The following is a 23,208-nucleotide window of genomic DNA, read 5'->3' as shown; positions in this document are numbered from 1 at the left end:
TACTAAACCAGTAGGATACTCCTCTAATCCAACAAAACAATAGTTTGTCAAACTTACTCACACTTGATAGACTTACTCACACTTGATAGTGACTTTTATAATTATTTGAATAAACAAAATAAAATTAACACAAGTTTTTAAAAATTACAAACGACAAACAAAAATGAACATCCCCCGTGCATCGCACGGGTAAAAAATACTAGTATTTTATAAGATATTAGTATAAAAGTTTACGTATAGTGTTTAAATTTTTTTTTTCTCTTGGACTTCAATTGTCCTACAGTGCAGTCCGTGTTAAATAAGGTGGTGTCCCAGTGCAACAACACATAGACGTCCTAATCACCAGATCTCCACCGTCCACGTATCCACACAACGGTCAAGATTCATCCATTCCTTCAGGTTCGGTTCCCCTCCAAAACCCAAACCGAAGATCTGCAACGTAACACGGAAAGTGAAGTCGCATTCGGTGGAATCGCCGACGAAGGAAGGAAGAACCCCAACGCTCTCAGCGACCACCGATCAACCCTTTCCTCCGCCGTAGAATCCATTGATCCAGGTAAACTCTTCGAAGCTGATCCCAATTCGAATCACAAATTCACAATCGTATATGCTAATTATGCTTCTGCTACTACTATACTGTGTTTCAATTATTGCTCATTATGCATCATTTTCTCGTCAATTTCAACGTAATAGTGATTCACAAGCTAATTCACTCATTTCAATGGAGTTTTTTCTGGTTTTGTTGTTCTGGTGTAAATTGATGATTTCTGGTGTAAAATGATGATTTGATTTAATGGTTAGGTAGAATTCACATTTGCAGAGATTTCTTCTGGTATTAATTGTTGCATTTTTTTGTAGCGTTGTGGGGAATTCTTACTTGATCATGACTTCGAATTCGAAACGAAGCAGTGCTACTATCAAAGGGGAAAAAATGTACAAAGGACAGCTAGTTGCGTCGCGTCCTAAAGGCTTTGCGCGGAGAAAGTGCGAGGATCTTGTTTCGTTGACCCGCGGTGACTTTGGAACTAGTAATGTGGGTCGTGTCGCGATGTTTTTAGTTAAAGTTGCTGCTCTAGAGGCAGTAAGGAGATTCTCCAAGAGTAAATGTCCATGTGTGTGGCGAGGCCTGCAGGGTTTACAAATCCTTGTCTATCCACCATTTAAATGGATTCAGAGATGGGCACCCTTTAGTGGTTTGGTGAAAAGCATGCAGGTGTGTGACCATGAACTTGTTAAGTTTTCATTAGAAGAGTTATATAATTGAATGATATTTCGAAGCAGCAAAATATGATATCTCAGGAAAATGAATTATCGACAAATTAATCTTTGTTTTGGGGAAGCTTCTTGTTTTATCATGTATGTTTGTTGCATTTCTCAGAGATTAATTTTTCTTCCTCTTTGTTGTTTTCTGTAGAAAAAGTTTACCAACTTATATTATTTTTTCATCAAATTGTTTTGTATTTGCCCCCTTCTAATATCCCAAGTTTAGCTTTATTCATGAAGCATATAGCTTATAATGTCACTGCTACCAGGTACTATCAAGACCCTTACTGGTCCTTTCAATTGCAACTGCTTTTACTGATCCACCCCAATGCAGTGATGGAACCTCAAATTGTATTTCTGATTCCCGTGATTCAGAATCTGAAGTATCTGCTGAATCATCTCCTGTGCAAGCTAATTTGAATACAAGGTATATGATTTGAAGCTTCACACCAAGGTTTGTCTTTGTGATATAGCCCTGTTTGGATCTGATTAAAAGTACTTTATCAGCTAAAAGATGGGAACATCATAAGTCCATAATTTTCTGCTTAAGAACTGTGATGGTAAATTAACATTTTCTAGAGGGTTACCTTTTATAATGCACAGTTCTTTGACATTATCTGTTTGGGAATTGATAAATCTGCAGGCTTGTATTTATCTCCGCAAATAACTGACTTACAGAAACTAACCCGGACCCTGGAGCCATCCCACATTAAGCAAATTTGTAATGCCACTTCAGTTTTTATTTTTGGAAGATTTTTTTAAGTAATATAAGGATTCTTGGCAAATTATTATCTTTACGCTTTCCGGGTTTCATTAAGGTTCTTAAGTTTTAATAACTTTATTCAAATCCCTCTGAAATTTATTTGTACTAATGTTACTTGCATCATCTGAGGTTCTGAGAGTATTGTTTTAGTGAGAGTTCATTGTCTAGTAGCGTATTCATAAAATAATCCATCCATAAATTTTTATGGAAATGAAAGGTAGCTACTGATTGGACTGCCGAATGAGCCTCCACAACTTTTTCATGAAAAGGTTAAGGGATTAGAAGCTGTTAGAGCCCAAGTCAGTGAGGCAGGGCTTAGAAGGTGTGCACCAGTAGGAACAGGAAGCAATTGAGTCTCCCCAAAGGGTTTCCCTTACAACCAAATTTGGTTCTGTTATTCAACTGTAAGAATGAATCTCAATCACACAGAGGCCCCCCATTTAACTACCCAATTTATAGTTAATTTCATAACTAATTGTTTCCTATTTATATTCCAATCCCCTGCGGCCCTGCCACACTGGGTTGGGGCCCTAGCAGAAGGTTAGTCTCTTATTTCAAACTTGGTGCAGTTTGCAGGATTTAGAGTTCTAGTCATGGTATTTTAGATATCATATGGAAAATCAATATGCCAAAAGGCTAGCTAGTGAGGTAATGATTGCACAAACCTTTCTAATAGCTATTTTGGTCATATCTCTAGTCAATGTGAGATCTTGACACATCCCTCTGATGCCCAGGATTGGTCATCTGGAGTGTGAAGATTGTACGACTTGATTTTCCTTTTCCTGGGAATGTTATGTGGTGAAATTGATTTTCTTTGGGATAACCGCGAGGTCAGGTTGATTCTTGGAATTTGTGGCTGTTCCATTATCAAATTTAGGATATGCTTTGATATCATTTTGAATATTGGACTAGGTCTGATTCAACCCCATGTGAGAGTTGTCCAAACCCTTACAGAGACTACATTGGCTATCTCTAGTTGATGTGGGTGCTTGACAGAAACAATTGTTACGAGAGACCTCTGATATATTTCTCAAAAAGTAGTGTAGGATATCATATTATTTAGCCAAGAACATAAAGGACTGACCCCTAGTCAACCATTATCTTTTCATGTTTATACATGTTATACATATGATTATCATAAGTAATAACTTAAGAACGTGACTAGTCCTTCTGGTGAATAAAGCTCTTTTCATGTTCTTCTTTAGGATAAATTTTAGATTGTCGTTTAGAGCTTTCCATGTCTTCTAATCTTTTGCAAGCTGCTTTGGTTCTTGTTAACATTTTTCTTTCCTTTTGCACAGTCAATCTGAGAGAGCTCCTAGAGTTCTAGAATATGAGAACTGGTTGACTCAACTCGAGCAAGAGCTGGAAAATCAAGGGATTAGTTTGCCAGAAAGGTATTTGATTGTTGTAGAAAATACCATGACAGGATACTCCCAGAATTCCATTTCAAACTAGGCTATTTGATATGCATATGATTATAGTCATTTTGCAATTCTTGTTGATAATCAAGATCTACTCCTTTCTGCTATTTTATGAAAAAAAATGAGAAACAATAAAAGAAATGACCAGTTGTATTATCTCTTTTCACAGTTGAACATATTAATATTTTTTATTAAGCAAGTATCATTCAATGTAATTACTTTGGATATTCATCACCAGCTGCTGAATTCCTTACACATGCAATTGTACACTGGTAGATAGTAAAGCTATCAATATTTATTCCTAAATTTGTTTCAATTTATTGTGATCTCCTTTTGATTTTGTATTACCGTGTTTCTTGAGGCAAGTTTTAAAATCTTGGCCAAAGTTGCCTTATTAGATAGCAATAGCATATTTACTTGCATATTTCTTGGTTTCTCCTGTTGCAGCGGACCATGATTTAGTAGTGTTTATGCAGAATCAATGATGATGAGCTCCTCAGATTTTACAAAGCTTCTGATAATGACTATTCATGCTTCCTTACCTCAATCAAGAAGACAATACGCTGGCGAGAGAGGTACCGATTTCTCTCAGGAGAAGAGCTGGAAATGTGGTCAAATTTGGTGTTCTGGCATGGATTTGATTTGTTGCAAAGACCTTGCCTCGTTTTAAGGCTTGGTATAGCTTGCAGCAAATTGGCATCCCAAGATAAACCTCGGTTTACTCAGGCCATCAGTATGTTTTTATATAGCTCATGCAGTATTTCTTTTTCTTGCCAATAGTTCTCATTTTTGCTTTCTTTTGGGACAGCAATCCTCTTCTCCATTTCTGCTTACTCCTGTCTATTGTCTATTCTATTGATCATAATTTACTAGTTTGGATTCTTCCCTTGTCATCTTTCATTCTTTAGATCAATGGTAACCAGTGGTCTTTACTTCAGTATCACAGGTAGAATATGGTGTCTTGCACTTGGTTGATGCAGACAACCCTCAAATTACAGTATTGGTGGACTGTGAAGGGTTATCTCCTTTGAAAATTCCCATGCAAATGTTGAAATCTTGTTCGTCCCTTCTGCAAGATCACTTTCCTAATTGTCTTGGTTGTTTGTTTGTCATACGACTTCCAGCCATTGTTCGTGTTGTTGCCCAGACTTTTATTCAGGTAAACTCTCCTTTCCATATATTTATCATTAAATGTCCAAGAAAGTAGGAAGAGGGAAGGTAGTTGTGAAGTTGGTGATCATGAAGTGTATGGCTACTCAATAAATTGTTTAATTGAGTGCAATTTAAGTTCACTTATCCTTGGAGTGCATCAGATCTGTATGCAGTTGCTTAGGTTTTAAAACCCACTACTAGGAAAAAGTTGAAATTAGTAGTGTATTCCTGTGCAGTTTCTTGTTTTTTCTGTATCATCCCTGGCACCAAATTTGTGCTTCCCTTGAAACTAAATTTAGCATTTGGATCGTAGGTTTTAAAACCCGCTACTAGGAAAAAGTTGAAATTAGTAGGAGAAATGTATCAGAAGGTTCTTTCTGACAATCTGCCGACACTACCATCATATCTTGGAGGCAGCTGCACTTGCATGAAATGTGCTAAAATTGGCAAGTGGGATGTTTTTCAACCTAATGAAACTGGGACCAGCCGGATTGACAGGGAGGAGGATATCAGTGACAATGAGGATTCACCATCACTGCGTCAGTCTACTGAATTTGATGGCCGCCAAAACAACACTTATGACCAGTTGCTAAGAACTGCTGTAATAAGTATTCTCGTGTTTTGGGTTGTCGTAGCTCTTGGTGCTGGAATATACGAACCTGGTAGTTCGTCCTCTTAATGTAAGCTTGGCCAAATTAGTTTTATTTCTTTAGTTGAATAAAAATCTATAGAGAACACCTCTAGTATGAATTTGTGTTTCTAAATTTGAAGGCGGTGTTATGAGAACTGTAAAGATAAACTGTTTCAGATTGTTAAGATAAAAGATCTCCAGTTATGGCTTGCACTGCTGTGTAATAAAAGCTTTCTTGGGTTTTATCATGTGAAAGATTTCATATTACTGTAGAAAGGTTTCATATTCATGATCAGGTCAGGTTGTACATTATGTAAGTCTTGGATTGTGTGATTGTGGGATAGGTTGTAATTTTTTTATTTCTTTATTCATTCAAAATAAAAATAGTGAAACATTTATGGTGCACTGGGTAACCTGTTTGCAGGTTGTTTGTCCTTAAATGAGTAGATAATGAAAAATAGCTTGTTAAAACGAGTATAATGAGCTCACTTCTTCAGGCCTAGTTACAAATTCCAGGTATATGAATTTGCCATCTCATGCTTACTGAAATTATGTGGCAAAGATAATTGTCTAGAGGTAGAGAGGTTCACACTTCAATAACTCTTAAGATGAGCTAAGATGATACAATAAGAACAAGAAATAACACTCAAATTTCAATGCTATATAAAATACAGAGTTGAAACTTTCTTTGCAGAGAGAGTCGATGAATCAAAGTAGCAGTGTTGGTAAATATCGAGCATCTTCTCTTCCTAATTTTCATATTCAAAACAATTTTTAGTACTCATATGCTTCTCCTAATCATCTTGTGGATTTGGATGAATAAAAAATTTATGGGAACAAGATCTCAGATGTAATGATACTCAACTAATCTAGGGTTATTGTCTATAACCATGCGTGAGATAAATGTTAAGTGTACAACCTAAACTACTTGAAACCTAGTTTTAAGGCATGATGTCATTACCATCTATTTAGTTTTGTCCGTCTTACCGCAGTAATGTTACTTACACACCTCTCATTTGAGGTGGAAGATGTGGAATGAGGAGAGAGATAGGAAAAAAAGAAAAATAAGAGAGAGAAAGTATGAGATGTGATAGATGATAAGATGAGAGAGATAGAAACAAAAATAGATGGAAATGAAGTGTTTAAAAAATGAGGTTTGTATATATCATTGTTGGTCTTACAGGGTAAATTAGCACATTGTGTATTCTACCACTCTAAATTTATGAAGCTAAATTGTCACCATTTATACTCCCTTAGCTACAATTTTAGATGTATACTTTTTGGTAACATAAACAATGATTTGTATTTTCCGTTAAAGTTAAGTAGTGACCACGTTATAATCCAAAAAAATTTACGTATATGCTTCAAAAAAACATGGTGATTGTCATTGTTGATTTGAATAATTACAAAACTACTTATAAAGTAGGCGATGTCCTATTATCAAAGTTTACACACATCATCTTTTATCCTCATAGCACGATACTAGATTGTTCCCTAAATATAGCAATATAAGATTACTGGATTAGATAAGGAGATTAATTAAGGTTGCCGCACCTGGGAAGCACTTCAGTGCATTTCAGAACGGTGATTGAGTGGAGGTCTAGGGAAATTCCACTTTTAGTCCCATTATGCATCGATTGATTGATTGCTTTGTTGTGAAATTTAAAAATGGTTGGTTGAAAATTTACCTGTAATAAAAATTGAATCTGAAAGAATTTGTTTTCATAACATTCAGACACTTAAAGATATGTGAATCTTTTTGAGATTTTTGAGAAGTTCTCCAATAACAAGTGTTGTGACATGACTTAATTAGGCCATTTAAAAAAAAGACATGACTTAATTAGGTAAAGTTTGAAGGGCGTCACATTTTTTGTGGAATCCTAATGTGTGGCAAAATGAAGCGTGGACTTAGAAGAAACTCCACCAACTTTCTGTTTGAAAAATAAGTAATTATTGTGTTATGTAAAAAAATTGTGAAGCGTATACATTATTTTTTTGGAAATAATTAATGCAATAAAAAGTTAGCATTATTAAAGTAAAATAAGAATGTAACTTTTTAATTTTATAAACTTAAAAATAATTTATTTTATTGAATTGTTTTCTTTAATGTAAGATGTTACTTAATACCAAATAAGTATCACAACCAAAGACGGATGTAGGTCCAAGTTAAAATCAAATTTATTTTGTATACATCTTACATTCTTTTTGGGAATGCGTCTTATATTTATTATAATAATATTGATTTTAAGTGAATTTTGATGTCCATTTAAATATTGATTGGTTATATTGATTTTAACTTTAGCCATGAAAAAGTTTCTCAAAAGAAGAATATCAAAAAGCAATTAATTTCTCCTAAACCTCCAGCCTATGATAAAACATTGGGTCCATTCATAGGAAGAACCAAAAAGATAATGGATAGAACAGCGAAAATTTAACACATTTAGTAAAATCAACAATGATTAATTGAAAGAGAAATATAAATATTTTTCGGACGGAAAAATATAGTATTTAAAAAATCTCATCAGAGGCAACTGGTCCATTTTCTATAATTCGTATTGTCCATAGATCCAATTGAAAAAACATATTTTTGGAATCTAATTTGTAAAAAACATCCAACATTTCTTCTCATATCAAACAACTATGATATATATTCAAACTTATTTAATAGTAACATGTTATATTTTTAATGTTACAAGTTTATTTATATACGTGTTAGACCCCAAAAGTTAGGATTTCTGAATCCGTCATTCTCAAAACCTTTACTTACTATGACATTTAACAAACATTGCTTATTGATATCTAACACCTATTTTTTTTTCTTTCACCACATTCATTACTCATTTATCTTTTTCAGAGTCTACATGGATCCCTTATATATAGGGTGTAATGTTTCATCCACACCTCTCTTTTGAGGTGGAAAGGTGGAATGGTGAGAGAGATAGGAAGAAAAGAAAAAGTAAGAGAAATTAAAGAAAATATGAAATGTGATAGATGATAAGATGAGAGAGATAGAAATAAAAAGATGTGGAAATGGAGTGTTTAAAAAATGAGGTGTGTATATATCATTACTCTTCTTATATATATGTCTACGGTCTACCATCATTTTCCATAAACATACTAAAGCCCTGTATTTCCTTCCGTACGTGCAAGTATATCCACTAAACTGTACTTTTGCTTTATTTCTCATTTTCTCATTATAAAACCCAATATCATTCTTCATGCATTCAGCTCCCACCAGCACTATAAAGCCATCAAATCATTATGTGCAAATCATCACTTTACTTCAACAAAGCTATGTTGCATCAAGCATGCCTCGCTTCTGCATTCAGAACATCCCTGGCCTGCACCATAGTTGGCTTGACCACCCTCTTCGGCCCAACCCCCATTAACGACATCATAGCCTTCCCTGCACTATCCTACCTCACCGCCATCCTCATCATCAGAGACGCCACTCTCGGAGAGACTCTTCGCGGTTGCTGGCTCGCGCTCTGCGCCACCATTCAGAGCACTGTCCCCGCCATGTTAAGTTTCTGGTGCATTGGCCCTGCAGCCAAGTTCTTCTCCGAGGGAACCACAGTTTTTGCGGTGGCGCTCGCCGCGTTCGTGGTGGTGCTCCCGGCGGAGTCCACCACCCACTTGATGGCTAAACGGTTAGCGTTGGGTCAGATAGTGGTGTTGTATGTTGTTGCTTACGTGAGAGAGGAAGTTCGTAGGGAACTTCTCATGCACCCTCTTCGGGTCGCAGCTAGCACTGCCCTTGGAGTCTTGGCTTGTGTTCTGGCAATGTTGTTTCCATATCCACGTCTTGCTTATCATCAGGTAGAAATGCAGAATTTGGATCTCTCTCCTTATGAAAAATTTCATAACTCAAACCAAAAAGTATGGATGAGGTGACACCCAAATACAACCAAACTTACATAGAGAAATAAAATATAGTGAGAAAATATGGAGTAATGATACGTATAAGCGGTTTGTACGTGACAGCTATCAATAGTGTGAAGGTGTTTTATATCTGTTAAACAATTTTTTCTTAGAAAAAAAAAACCGGGCAAGCTTATGTACATGAAATTTATGAGTGTTTCAAACAAGCAACACTGGGAGTTATGTTTTTGGGTTCAACTCCTTTAGAGTGAGAGATTCACTTTGAATGGTTTTATTGACTTTTCAAAAAAACTAATAATTACTAATGATTGTGATGACTTACTTTACATTTTAAAATGTCTCTCTTATTCTAGAGGAGACAAATTCTATTTTTATTTTATTTTCCAATTTTTTATTGTGACTGTCACAATGTAGATTTGGTGTCACAACTTTTTGCGGTTTACTAATCTTTTTCGAAATAAAAAATATGAAGAGTGGTGTCAAAAAAAATAGAATAGAAATAAAAAGAGAAAAGTGAGCGAAAAATTAGTAAAAATGAGGTTGTTTAAATTACTTAAAGTAAATATTGTGTAACATTCAACATAATTATCTAACAAATATTAAGTCACCTAGGTTAAATTTACCCAACGTGAACTTCGGGTGATTTAAACAATACAAAAAAGTGTGAATGAAGGGAAGTACCAAATGTTAGAACCAGAAACATAATTATCACCCACTATCTCTGTTAGGAAAATACTAAAATCCTGTGTTTTTTCTCAAATAATGTAAAATACAAAATGTTAAAGTTGTGAGTGATATCAGTATCTCTTACCTTCTTGATTCCACCTTCTTTCATAGCATATAGCATTGGAGATGAATGAATTAAAATAAAATCTTGAAATGGATTGAATTTTGTTTCTGATTTGGTGCAGGTGAAAAAGAATTACAGGCTACTAACAAATAATACTTCAAAAAGGCTAAAGCTTTTGATGAAGGCAATATGTGAACAGAAAAAGGATTTGGCACTCACATCAATCTCCCATGCTAAGTCATTGGCCACTTCACGGAACAAACTCCTCCAAATCCTCACAAACCACCAAGTAATCCCCACGCACTCAATTGATATAACACATCATAGTATCATAGATGCCATCACTCATATCACCATTTACACCCCTACCCAATATGTTTTCTTCATTGCTACAATGAGCAAAGTAATTAAAAATACAACCTTTGTTTCAATGTTTAACTCATCTTTTTGTTTCCCCTTGAACAGAATGGCATGAGGTGGGAAATACCTCCAATTAAATCTTTTAAATCCTATCACTTCAACCCGGAAGACCAGAGACTTCAAGATATAGATACCACCATCAAAGGGATGGAATTGGCTCTAACAAGCATCATTTCATTTCCTGTCAGCATACTCAATGAAGACATGAAACATGGCCTGAATAGTCTAGTGAAACATGTTAGCCTCACCATAAAACAAACCACACACAATTCACATGGTGCTTCACTAACTGCTCCTGAACATAGTGAAAAAAACATAACTAACTTTCTCCAATCCCTTCAAACCATCCCAACAACCCAAGATTTACCCTTTTACTTCTACTTATTTTGTGCCAAAATCCTCCAAAGGATCTCATATGCTGAAGCTTCAACTAGTATTCAAGAAAAAGAGGAAAACTCTATAGAGTCTCAAAATTGGGCTAAACTTTTAACAAGCCCAAAACTAATGGAATCAATGAAATGCTCTCTAACACTGGGCCTTGCAGTGTTGCTGGGCTTACTCTACAGCAAAGAGAATGGGTTTTGGGCCGCAATACCTGTAGCCGTGACCTTTTGCCCGGGCAGAGAAGCCACATTCAGAGTAGCAAATATAAAAGCCCAAGGAACTGTGTTAGGAACAGTATATGGAGCCTTATGCTGTTTTGTCTTTGAGAAATTTTTGTCACTGAGATTCATGTTTCTTATTCCATGGCTCATTTTCACCACTGTGCTTCAACAAAGCAAAATGTATGGTGCAGCTGGTGGGATGTCAGCACAGATTGGAGCTATTCTGATATTGGGTAGGAAAAATTTTGGGCCACCCAGTGAATTTGCTATAGCAAGAATCATTGAAACCTTCATTGGGTTAACTTGTTCTGTTTTGGTGCACCTTCTCTTCATGCCCAAAAGAGCTTCTACTTGTGCGAAATCTGAGCTTTCTTTTTGTTTGGGAACCCTTGTTGAGTCCATTAATTCCTTGAGTCTAGCAAGCAAAAGTGACTTAGAAGAAAGTCATGGGAAGTTAAAGATACAAATTATGGAGCTCAAAAAATTTGTTGTGGAAGCAGAGTTGGAGCCCTGTTTTTGGTTCTTACCTTTTCATGGTGCTTGTTATAATAAGCTTATGGGGTCTTTATCCATTTTGGATAACACATTGCAAGTTGGAGCTTATGCTTTGAAGTTCCTAAAACATGAGTTTCGAAGAAGTGAAGCCTCTTGGAGAGAGCATGTGAGTGTTCTAGAAGGTGAAATTGGATACTTTAAGGAACATGTTTCCTCCAAAGTTAAAGTTTTTGAGCAAATAACAAGGATGAAATCGTTTGGGTTTCTTGAGAAGGAGCTTGAGAAGAACAGCATTACTTGTAATTGTGACATTGAAATGGGAAGGTCAGCAAAGTCTGGTATATGCATGTTTTCTTCTGGTTTAGGCCATGGTGATGTTGCTGAAGAAGTCATAGGCTCTTATCTCCAATGCTCAAGAAATGTTGTGGATGAGTTGTATGGTGGTGAAGGTGAAAAGGAGGTGATGAGCGATGTTTATCTGTGTTTGAGTGCTCTGGGGTTTTGCTTGAGTATTCTTCTAAGAGAGACAATGGAAATTGAAGAAGCAATCAGGGAACTTGTTCAGTGGGAGAATCCATCAAAGGGAGATTAATCTGTATGAGAAGCTACATGCTTTGAACAAATGAAAAGTGAATACATAGTCATTTTTCAAATGAGGCCATTCACTGGTGCATTATTTTCTTGTGGATGTATGTATCTTACCATATGACATATGATGAGAGATATATAGAAAGAGATGAAACATAAGTGATAGATCTAATATATGATATAATGTGATTAAAAGATTGTTCTGTACTAGGGCAAGCTTACGTAAGAGAAAGACAAAAAGTAAACCCTAGCAGAGCACTAAAATAGCAAAACTACCATAAAAGGAATATTCTCATTAATGCTGAAAAAGTTGGTTTTGTACAAGTGGGTGACCTCCCCTTTTATAGAGGGGGTGGTCATGATATGGATCTTTCCTATATTTGGGCCTGACAATCAGGGCCCAAATCCCGGTACATATAAGACAAATCCAAAGGAATCTTCCAGCTGGCTTGTGGGTCCATCATCTAAGGGGGGGCAATGAAGCTCGTCGTGTCGCCTTTCCCGCCATGGCTATCTTCAATGGTTATTTGTTCATTTTGGGCGGGACATAATCTTCTTTATGTCCCGCCCAGTCCACATGCCCCCAAGACATGAGACTCGAGTAATTGAGTCGAAGTGTCTTCATCATGTTACCCAATAGTTCGCCTCTATTGTTTATTCGTTCATCGCCATTTTACTTTCGTTGTTTCATCGCCATTTTCACGCTTCGCCACCTTTGTTGCCGTTTCAAAGATATGTCGCCATTAGTTATAACCGTCAATCACGTCTTTTCAACTGACGCACGTATCCTTATTTTCCGGGATTTCGTCATCATTTGTTATAAATGCAATTTTCAGTTGTGCGTCTCGAGGAGTAATGTCTTTTCGCTTCCTACCTTTTCGAATTTCAAATCCCACGATCCCACGATCTTCCCCCATTCATTCTCTCTCTCCTCCTTTCTCTCTATAAAAACCCCTTTTCACTTTTCATTTTTTCACTTTCTTAAAACCTTTGTTCTGAAAACCTTTTCACCGCAGCTTTCATTCCCTCTTTTGAACTCCGGTGAACCTTTTCTTCCTCCGGCCGTCGTCATTGCGCGGTGCTCCCCTATCTCCGACGTTCTCCTTTCTCAAATCCACAGTTCTTCCCCTGGTTAGTTTTTCTCTTTCCTGAGATTCTTCGTTTACTTCTTTTTTCTCTGACTCTGTTCATCTTCTTTCTTCTTTTGACTCTGTTCATCTTCTTTTTACTTTTAATTTGTTCGTCTTCTTTCTTTTTTTATGAAACTGCCTCGCATGTCTTTACCAAACGCTAGCCTTTCTTCCCTAGAACTTTCTTCACCCTCCACGGAGGAGGAAGTTGCCGCCCCCTCTATAATTGAAATTCATTCCTCGCCTTCTACCCATGATGATTCCGGTCCCGCCGGCTCTGTAGACTCAATTCTCTCCTCTAATGGAGATTTGTCTTCACCTGAATGGCGCTCTGACGTGCATTTAGTTGAAGATAAATGTCTGTTGCATTCTATCTGGAGCAGCGTTGGGAGCATTAGTTCGCTTCGAATTTCTGCTTAAGGGTTCACGAAGATAGATCCCGCCACCTCGAATAATGAAGATCATCTGTTGAATGCCCTCCCATGTGGCGAAGATGACTGTGTTCTGTTGCGTAAAGAACCAGCCGATGAATCGCCCGATTTTTTCTTTGTTTATGGCTATTTCTTCTTAGACTTGAACATCAAACTTCCTTTCTCGCCGTTTATATGTCACGTTCTTTCTTTTCTGAATGTGGCGCCTTGCCAACTCCAGCCCAACGCCTGGGGTTTTCTCCGCTGCTTTGAAATTCTTTGTGAACACTTGAGTTTCACTCCAACCTATCCTTTGTTCTTCCTTTTCTATAAATCAGTCACCACTAAACCTACTTCTGTGAAATGGGTTCCACTATTAGCCCGTAAGAACATGAGTCGGTTCACCGCCCTTAAAAGCCATTACAAAGTATGGCAGAAGAAATACTTTAAAGTTGTGGAGTCGCCCGAAATAAAGAACTTGTTCCGAGATTCTGACAATAACCCTCTCTTCCCTTTTTACTGGACAAAGAACCCTCGCCGAAAAATATCCGTTTCATACGACGCCTTGGATGAATCTGAACAAGGCGTCGCCGATTACCTCCGCACACTACCAGTAATTTCCGGTCACGACTTGATTGAGGCGTCGAAATCCGGCACTTTAAATCAATTTTTTAGTAAGTTTATAATCTTTGTACGTAACTTCTTTTTCTTTTTGTTCATGTATCTCGTCTAATTGGTGTTTTCCGTACAGCTACGATGGGAAAAGGCAAGGTTGACGCGAACCCACTCAAGATGAAGGAGTACCTCGCCCAGTCTGCTGCGGCGGCGAAGAAGAGGGCCGCCGAAACTGAGCAGAAGAAGAAGAATGAAGGTACCTCGGGTTCTGACAACGTCAGGGACCCTAAACGTAAAAAAACTTCAGGTGCTGCTGGTGGTAAGCCTCTCCACCAATCGACTCTTGATTCAAAAAGTCATCCAGCTGAGAAAAAGAAGGGACATGACAATGTCCCGCCCCCTCAACAAGATTCAAGCTCGCTGATCAACCGCCCATCAACTCCATTTGGCCAGGCTGGCCCTAGTTCAGCCATTGGTGGCGAGGCTCCTCCCCCCTTGCTGAACTTGTCGGATCCTCACTTCAATGGGCTGGAATTCATGACCCGTACTTTTGACAACCGGATTCACAAGGACATTTCCGGTCAAGGTCCCCCCAACATTGCTTCCATGGCGATCCATCACGCGCTTTCTGCCGCCAGTACTGTGGCGGGGATGGCTCAGTGCGTGAAGGAGTTGATCTCAGCCAAGAACCGTTTTGAGAAGAAGGCAGCTGATTACAAGACAGCCTATGAGCGGGCTAAATCTGATGCTGAGACTGCCAACAAAAAGCTGAAATCTGTTGAGGAGAAGTGTGCTAAGTTAACGGAAGACTTGGCTGCTTCGGACCTGCTTCTTCAAAAGACCAAGTCGCTTAAAGAAACCATAAATGACAAGCACACTGCCGTTCAAGCCAAATATCAGAAGTTGGAAAAGAAATATGATCGCCTGAATGCTTCCATCTTAGGGCGTGCTTCTCTCCAATATGCTCAAGGCTTTCTGGCGGCCAAAGAGCAGATCAGTGTAGTTGAGCCGGGCTTTGATCTTTCCCGCATTGGGTGGCTGAAGGAGATCAAGGATGGTCAAGTAGTTGGTGATGATGACATTAGCCTCGACCTCCTTCCCCAATTCGATGATGAGAGTGAGCCTGAAGAAGATGGCGAGGATGGGAATGAGCAGCACAGGAATGAGGATCAAGAGAAGGAAGATCCCAAAGCTGGGACAAGCCAGGGCAACAACGCCAACAACGAGAACCTGGCTTGAATTTGTTTTTATTTTATGAAGTTGAAATTTTTCTTTGGGCATTGCCCTGTCTTTTATTTTCATTCCAAATCATGTATGGGCGTCGCCCTCTTTTCCCTACTTTAAATGGATATCATTTTAAGTTCATTCGTTGTTTTAGTTGTGTCCAACTTTCGTTGTTATTTTGGTTTACATACCTTAGCCGATTTTTCGACGAGGCTTGGTTTCTAGTGGCCACTAGAATTGCCAAGGCTTTTAACTTTTGAAGGCGATACTTTCTTATTCCGAAAGGTTTACTCGCGGTATTGCATACCTTGATACGATTTGCATTGCATGAACTCGTAATAAAAATTCAAAAAATATATACGAATCTGTTGAAATGATCTTTTCATTAATTTTCTTTCGTATGGGAACAATTGTCCCTTCATTACAATTGTCGCCTCATTAAAAACCTTTCCAAAGAAAGGGAAAAAGAGTGCGACTTCATTTACATTTGTTGTTTCTACTAACTAAAATACTGCTTTAGATGAGAGGCGTTCCATGTTCGTGGAACCTTTTGACCGCTTAGTTGTTCCAACTTATAAGCTCCTCCTCCAACATCGCCAATAATCCTGTAAGGCCCGCCCCAGTTGGGTGAAAGTTTGTTGTGTTTATCGGGTATTGTATTTTTTCGGAGCACTAAGTCTCCTACCCTCATTTTTCTTGGCACCACTTTTGTTGAGAACTTTCTTGCCACCTTCACTTTTCCCGCCTCATTTCTTATGTGGGCCTCTCGTTGTTCCTCGGGCAGCATGATTAGATTTGCTATTAAGTTTTCTCCGTTGTCATTTTCATTGAACCGAGCCACTCGCCAACTTTGGTTTTCAATTTCCACTGGGAGCATGGCGTCAGTTCCATAAGTTAGACGATACGGGGTTTCCTTTGTGCTTGACTGTTCCGTGGTGTTGTATGCCCAAAGAACGCCTGGTAGTTCCTCCGCCCAAAGCCCTTTTGCTTCATCCAGTTTCTTCTTTAAACCTTTCAGGATAACTTTGTTAGCCGATTCAGCCTGCCCATTGGTCTGTGGATGTTCTACAGAGGCAAATCGCATCTCGATTCCCATTTCTGTACAAAATTCTCGGGTAACACTACTTGTGAATTGTGTTCCATTATCCATTACTAATGCCCTGGGGACCCCAAATCTACAAACAATCCTTCGCCACAAGAAGCTCCTGACCTTGGCGGCCGTGATAGTTGCCACTGCCTCAGCTTCTATCCACTTAGTGAAGTAATCAACCGCCACGATGATGTACTTCATTTGTGCCTTCGCCACAGGGAATGGTCCTAAGATATCAGTCCCCCACATGGCGAACGGCCAAGGCGCCATCATGGTTGTTAATTCTTCTGGTGGAGCCTTGTGTAGGTCAGAAAAGACTTGACATTTTTCACATTTCTTAACATACTCCAAACAATCCTTCTTCATCGTTGGCCAATAGAATCCTGCTCTTATCACCTTAACTGCCAAGGATCGCCTGCCGATATGACTAGAACACACACCTTCGTGGATTTCCGCCATTATTCCGAGGGCGTCCTTGATATCGACACATTTGAGCATAGGAGACATGATTCCTCGCCGATACAACTCACCACCCACCAGTGTGTAGAAACTGGCTTCCCTGCGTTTTGTTCTCGTGTTCAAATCATCCTCCTTTGGTGGGTTCTCTAAGAAGGTCTTAATCGATTCCATCCAAGATATCTCGCCCTCACTGACTGACTTTACAGCTTTCAACTTTATTTCTACCAAATCAATGCTCGGGCGAGGCAGGGTTTCTTGAATGACTGTCTGGTAGTTGCCCAATCTCCCTGTGCTTGCCAACTTCGCCAACACATCAGCCCTCTCATTTTGTCCCCTCGGGACATGTTCTATTTTGATTTCTTTGACCTCCATCATCAATCTGCGCACCACTTCCAAATATTTGGACAGTTGCGGATCCTTCACCTGGTACTCGCCTTTCACTTGTTTAACCACTAACTGCGAATCTCCTTTGATAAATAACTTCTGGACTCCCAACTCAATGGCCAACCTTAAGCCGGCAATCAGAGCCTCGTACTCAGATTGATTATTGCTCGCCTTGAACTCGAACTTGAGAGACTGTTCAATGATCATTTTATCTGGACTTTCGATTGTTATTCCCGCCCCACTTCCAGTGTTATTAGAGGATCCATCCACAGACAGGACCCATTCTCCTTGAGTCTTCTCTCCTTCAGTGGGTGTTAATTCCGCCACGAAGTCAATTAAACTCTGGACTGTGACTTGGCCCCTTGGCTCATATTGTATGTCATACTCTGATAGCTCAACTGACCAGCTAACCAATCGCCCTGATAAATCAGGCTTCTGAAGTACTTGCCTTAAGGGAACATCAGTTTTAACTTTGACTTGGAAACTTTGGAAGTAAGGTCTGAGGCGCCTTGCAGTTTTCAGAATCGCCAAAGCCGCCTTTTCAATTTTTTGGTACCGCAATTCTGCCCCCTGTAAAGTATGGCTCACGAAATATATAACTTTCTGCTTTTTTCCTTCTTCCTGGAGCAAAACCGTACTTACCGCCTTGTCAGTAACCGCCAAATAGAGCACTAATGGAACGCCTGGTGTTGGCTTGGAGAGTACCGGTAATGTGGCCAATGTTTCTTTCAATTTGGTAAAAGCTTGTTCGCATTCCTCTGTCCACTGAAACTTTGAATTCTTTTTTAAACATGTGAAGAACGGGGCCGCTTTGTCACCCGCCATTGGCAAGAAACGTGACAAGGCGGCCATTCGCCCTGTCAAACGCTGAACCTCCTTTACACTTGTTGGGCTTTTCATCTCCAAGATCGCCCTTCCCTTATCTGGGTTCACTTCTATTCCTCTTGATGTTAACATAAATCCTAAGAACTTTCCTCCCTGGATCCCAAAAGAACACTTCTCAGGATTCAACTTCATTTGATATGTTCTTAACTGATCAAACGCTTCTTTAAGGTCGCCACCATGATCACTAGCCCTGGCGGATTTTACAATCATGTCATCCACATACACCTCCATATTCCTGCCTACTTGCTTTGAAAAAATTTTGTCCATGAGCCGTTGGTACGTAGCTCCTGCATTCTTCAAACCAAAAGGCATTGTCTTGTAACAATAGTTCGCCTGATTGGTCATAAATGCTGTACTTTCCTCATCCGAGGGATGCATCATAATCTGATTATAGCCCGAATAAGCGTCCATGAGACTTAAAAGTTCATTCCCTGAAGCTCCATCCACAAGCTTATCAACATTGGGAAGTGGGTACGAATCTTTGGGACACACTTTGTTCAGGCTCGTGTAGTCCGTGCACATTCGCCATTTCCCATTGGCCTTCTTGACCATTACAACATTGGCGAGCCACGTTGGGTACTGTACCTCACGGATGAAGCGGGCCTTGATCAATTTTTCAGTCTCTAATTGTACAGCCTTGTTCTTTTCTTCACTCATTCTTCGCCTTGGTTGGATGACCGGGGTCGCCCCTGGTCGTATGACTAGTTTGTGAGTGATCACCTTGGGATCAATCCCTGGTACATCATTGATGGTCCATGCGAAGAGATCTAGATTATCACCCAGAAGGGTGATTAGTCTGTCCTCTTGTTCTGTTGTCAAACCACTGCAAATCTTTAGAAACTTGTCCTTGACTTGCACCTGCTTGGTTTCTTCCAGCGGTTGTGGGCGAAAATCATCAGCATCATCTCTTGGGTCCAAGCTAAATCCTTCTTGTGGGAAGATTTCTGTAATTCGATGGCTCTCCTTGGCGGCCTTCCGCCCATAGAGCGCCACGCTTCTCAAATAGCATTCCCTTGCTGCATTCTGGTCTACACGCAATATCCCAACCTTCCCGTTGCAGGCGGGATATTTAACAGTTAAATGAGCAGTTGAGATGACCGCGCAGACCTTGTTGAGGGTGTCTCGCCCCAAGAGTACGTTGTAATTGGCTCTACACGCCAATACTAAGTACTTTACTTGAAACTTCTTGACAAACTCTCCTTCTCCAAAGGCAGTCGGAATTTCGACGTATCCCCGCACACTGACACGGTCTCCTGTGAATCCCACCAAAGTTCCCCTGTATGGTTTCAAATCTGATTCCTTTAGTCCCAGGCGATCAAAGGCGTCTCCATAGATGATATCCGCCGAAGATCCCTGGTCTAAGAATACTTTCTTTGTCACATAATTGTTAACCCTAATTGTTACCACAATTTGATCGTTGTCATGGGGAATTACATGCGCGAAATCCTGAGGGGTAAATATAATAGGGGAATGATTCACCCAACACTCGCCTTCGTTCGACTCCTGTACTGAGTGTACTGCCGCCACGTAGCGTTTTCTAGCCTTACTTGAAATTGCACCCTCGCCAAATCCTCCTGCAATAGATGAGCATTCCCCAACAGGATCGCCCAACTCTTCAACTATCTCTTTACCTTTGCCTTTGTCCCCTTGAGTGATTTTAGCTACCTCGGGCGCTGCTGTGTCTTTAACAAAGTTTGCCAAATGGCCAGCTTTAATCAAGCGATCAATTTCCCGCCTTAAATTCCAGCAATTATCTGTCGTATGCCCCAACGCCTTGTGGTACTCGCACCACCTATTGGTGTCCACGTTAGCTGGCGGCCGCCGTGGGGGTGGTGGGTACTGCACAACGTTGGTCTGTCCAACCGCCCTTAAAATGGTACTTAAGGGTGCATTCAACTTAGTAAGTGGGACTGGCGTTGGCGAAGCACCAGGCTGACCAGCTGTGGCAGCAGTGGGACCTTGTGAATTTCTGTGCCATGTATTTTGAAAGCCAGGTTTAGAGTTTTGGTATGGTCCCGGTCTTGGTACACGGGGGGTTTGCGCTATCCTGGTTTCCTTCCCCGCCTTAGATTTGTCCTGTGAAACACCGCCAGATTGAGACTGCTTGCGTCCTTCCTCTCTTTCTTGTTTCTTCTGATCATCTTGCTCGATCAATATGAACTCTTGAACACGAGCGCGAAGATCCATCATATCCTTCGCCGGTCGCCTTGTTAAGTCTCTATTTTAATCTCCCGCCCGAAGGCCATTTTTGAATGACGCCAAACAGACATCTGGATTTTCATCCTCCAACTGCACCGCCATCTTGCTGAAGCGTGCCATGTAGGTTTTTAATTTCTCGCCTGGTTGCTGATGTATGCTGATAAGATCAAACATTGTTGCTTTTGTGGTTTTATTGGCGGAAAATTGAGTCAGAAACTTAGTGGACAGATCAGTGAAATTATCAATGGAGAAGGGCGGTTGTCGAATGAACCACTGCATCGCCATGCCCTTGAACGTGGAAGGCAATAATCGACATTTTACCGCATCCGTCGCCCCGCCGATCACCATTTTGGTATTGAAGTATCTAAGATGCTCCATAGGATCAGATTCGCCCGAAAAGGCGTCTAATGCCATGGTTTGCAGGTGCTTTGGAATGTCCACCCTAGTGATGGCTGGAACAAAAGGTTGGAATTCAACTACATCCTCCGCCTCCAGGCGTTGTTCTTGCTTAAAATCCTGCCGCTGAGTGAGATACTCAACTTGGGCTTGCAACTGCTCGTTTTAGGACTGCACCTTCTGCAAGGTATCTAACATTTGTTGCAAAGCCGCAGGCGTGATACCTGTCACTGCCTCTTGCGCTCTCCGTGGAGCAGTGGTTTTAAGATCTTCCAAATTCACGTAGTCAGGCGGCGTTGAACGCCGCCGAACACCTGGATCTGATTTAGCGATCAGATCTGAAGGTCTTCCCGGAGCTGCATTCACCAATGACGCTGGCGACGGCGCCACTGAGTGGACCCCCTCCGAGGAAGCTTCCTGCTCTTGCTCGTCCAGTACGGGACGGTTGTTGTTTCGTCCGCCGGCGCGACCGCCGTGTCGACCACCACCGCGCCGGCGATGATCGCGTCGACCTACGCCGCATGAACGAGTCTCCATGGTTCGCGATTCCTCCTTCTGTCACCGGAAGAGCTAAGTCAGAGCCACAGACGGCGCCAATGTTCTGTACTAGGGCAAGCTTACGTAAGAGAAAGACAAAAAGTAAACCCTAGCAGAGCACTAAAATAGCAAAACTACCATAAAAGGAATATTCTCATTAATGCTGAAAAAGTTGGTTTTGTACAAGTGGATGACCTCCCCTTTTATAGAGGGGGTGGTCATGATATGGATATTTCCTATATTTGGGCCTGACAATCAGGGCCCAAATCCCGGTACATATAAGACAAATCCAAAGGAATCTTCCAGCTGGCTTGTGGGTCCATCATCTAAGGGGGGGCAATGAAGCTCGTCGTGTCGCCTTTCCCGCCATGGCTATCTTCAATGGTTATTTGTTCATTTTGGGCGGGACATAATCTTCTTTATGTCCCGCCCAGTCCAAAGATAAAGATAGATAAAAATGTGTTACAAGATGTATGCACTATGAGTGATCTATGTATCATTGTCATTACTTGTATATGAATTTAATGTCTACTTCAATTTCGTCCTAAGATTCCTTCACGACGACTATCGATCGTAATCGCTAAAAGTCAAACACAATTGCCTAACTCACCTTAAATATTAAATAATGATTTTTAATTCATTCACATTCTATTTTGTCATATATCTCATTTTCACTTATATTTTCGTCATATCTTAATTTTTTAGGACATATTTACTTAAATTCTATAAATTAAGTTATGGTTCCAAATTCTATAGAAAAAAATTAGTACATATCTAACTTATCATCCCTCAAAATAAGTTAGACATGTTCTTGCAATCAACGAATGATGGTTGTCCAATTTAAAACATATTATGGTAATTAGTTGAGTGTTGCTTTGTTCTATTTTCTATATACAAAATTGAGTAGATTTTATTTTTTAATGTGTCAACAATTCAGTCATATTTAAACAGTAAAGTCCCGTGTGTTTTTGTAAAGAATAATATAAAACAGTTTTTTCACAACAAAATGACATAAATTGTGTTTTTATTTTGCAAAAAAACATATGCATCCAGTAAGGTTGGGACCATTGTTTTAAAACTCGGCTCGGACCGGCCGGTCCGACCGGTTGGATTGGGACTCGATGACCTGATCGGTCCGAGCCTCTGAACGGATCGGTTGTGCAAGCAGCTCGGTATGAACCGGTTTGAACCGGCCGGTTCAATGGTAAACTCGGTGACTCGGTTGATTTTTTATCAGACCGGCGAGTCACCCATTTTATTTTTTTTAATTATTTTCTTTTTCATTCTGTTAATGGGCCTTGCGGTTTTTTTCTAAACTCTGCACACATTATTTTGATTACAGTGGGCCTTGCGTTTTTTTTTTACAACAGCTTGATTGGAGTGGGCCTTTCATTTTTTTTTCCCATATTATGACAACAACAGTTTGATTAGAGTAGACAAAAATGTGTAATTATATTAAAAAGTGGTGCCAATGGGATTTGAAAACGGAACCTGAAGGTAATATAGCAAAGCATTTACCACTATACCATAGAGTTATTTGGTTAAATTGTCACGTTTTCAATTATTTATAACTTAACTTCACAGTGCAGGGATTTTTAATAATTTTTTAATGTGCACCGAGTCAAGCATTCGACCCAGTGACTCAGTGACTCACTGGTCCGACCAGTGACCCATTAACTCGGTACCCCCACCGAGTCGATGACCGAGACGAGTTTTAAAACACTGGTTGGGACATGAGTCTGAGGCTGCAATAGGTTCAGATAAATCCAAAACCCAACAGCTTTGAGGATGAGTTTGCTTTTTCAGACCCATTTGGTTTGGATTCTGGTGTAAAAGTTTGGATTTGGGTTTGAGCAAGACAAAATC

At 39.9% G+C, this 23,208-nt stretch overlaps 2 protein-coding genes across 2 annotated transcripts; both read left to right on the top strand.

Annotated features, from left to right (window-relative positions):
• Positions 1-400: 400 nt before the first annotated feature.
• Positions 401-5,481, top strand: LOC130740523 (phosphatidylinositol/phosphatidylcholine transfer protein SFH3). Its single transcript, XM_057593171.1, has 7 exons — positions 401-556; positions 859-1,213; positions 1,533-1,690; positions 3,328-3,423; positions 3,927-4,183; positions 4,389-4,609; positions 4,916-5,481. The coding sequence occupies exons 2-7, from the start codon at positions 884-886 to the stop codon at positions 5,279-5,281; spliced, it is 1,428 nt and encodes a 475-aa protein (XP_057449154.1). The 5' UTR covers positions 401-556; positions 859-883; the 3' UTR covers positions 5,282-5,481.
• A 3,045-nt stretch (positions 5,482-8,526) lies between these two features.
• On the top strand, positions 8,527-12,017 carry LOC130737177 (uncharacterized). The gene is made up of 3 exons (XM_057588940.1): positions 8,527-9,052; positions 10,027-10,194; positions 10,371-12,017. The coding sequence occupies exons 1-3, from the start codon at positions 8,528-8,530 to the stop codon at positions 12,015-12,017; spliced, it is 2,340 nt and encodes a 779-aa protein (XP_057444923.1). The 5' UTR covers position 8,527.
• Positions 12,018-23,208: the final 11,191 nt, after the last annotated feature.

This window comes from Lotus japonicus, chromosome 2 (assembly GCF_012489685.1).
Source record: "Lotus japonicus ecotype B-129 chromosome 2, LjGifu_v1.2".
Taxonomy (NCBI): Eukaryota; Viridiplantae; Streptophyta; class Magnoliopsida; order Fabales; family Fabaceae; genus Lotus; species Lotus japonicus.
This window is presented reverse-complemented; position numbering and strand designations above follow the sequence as displayed.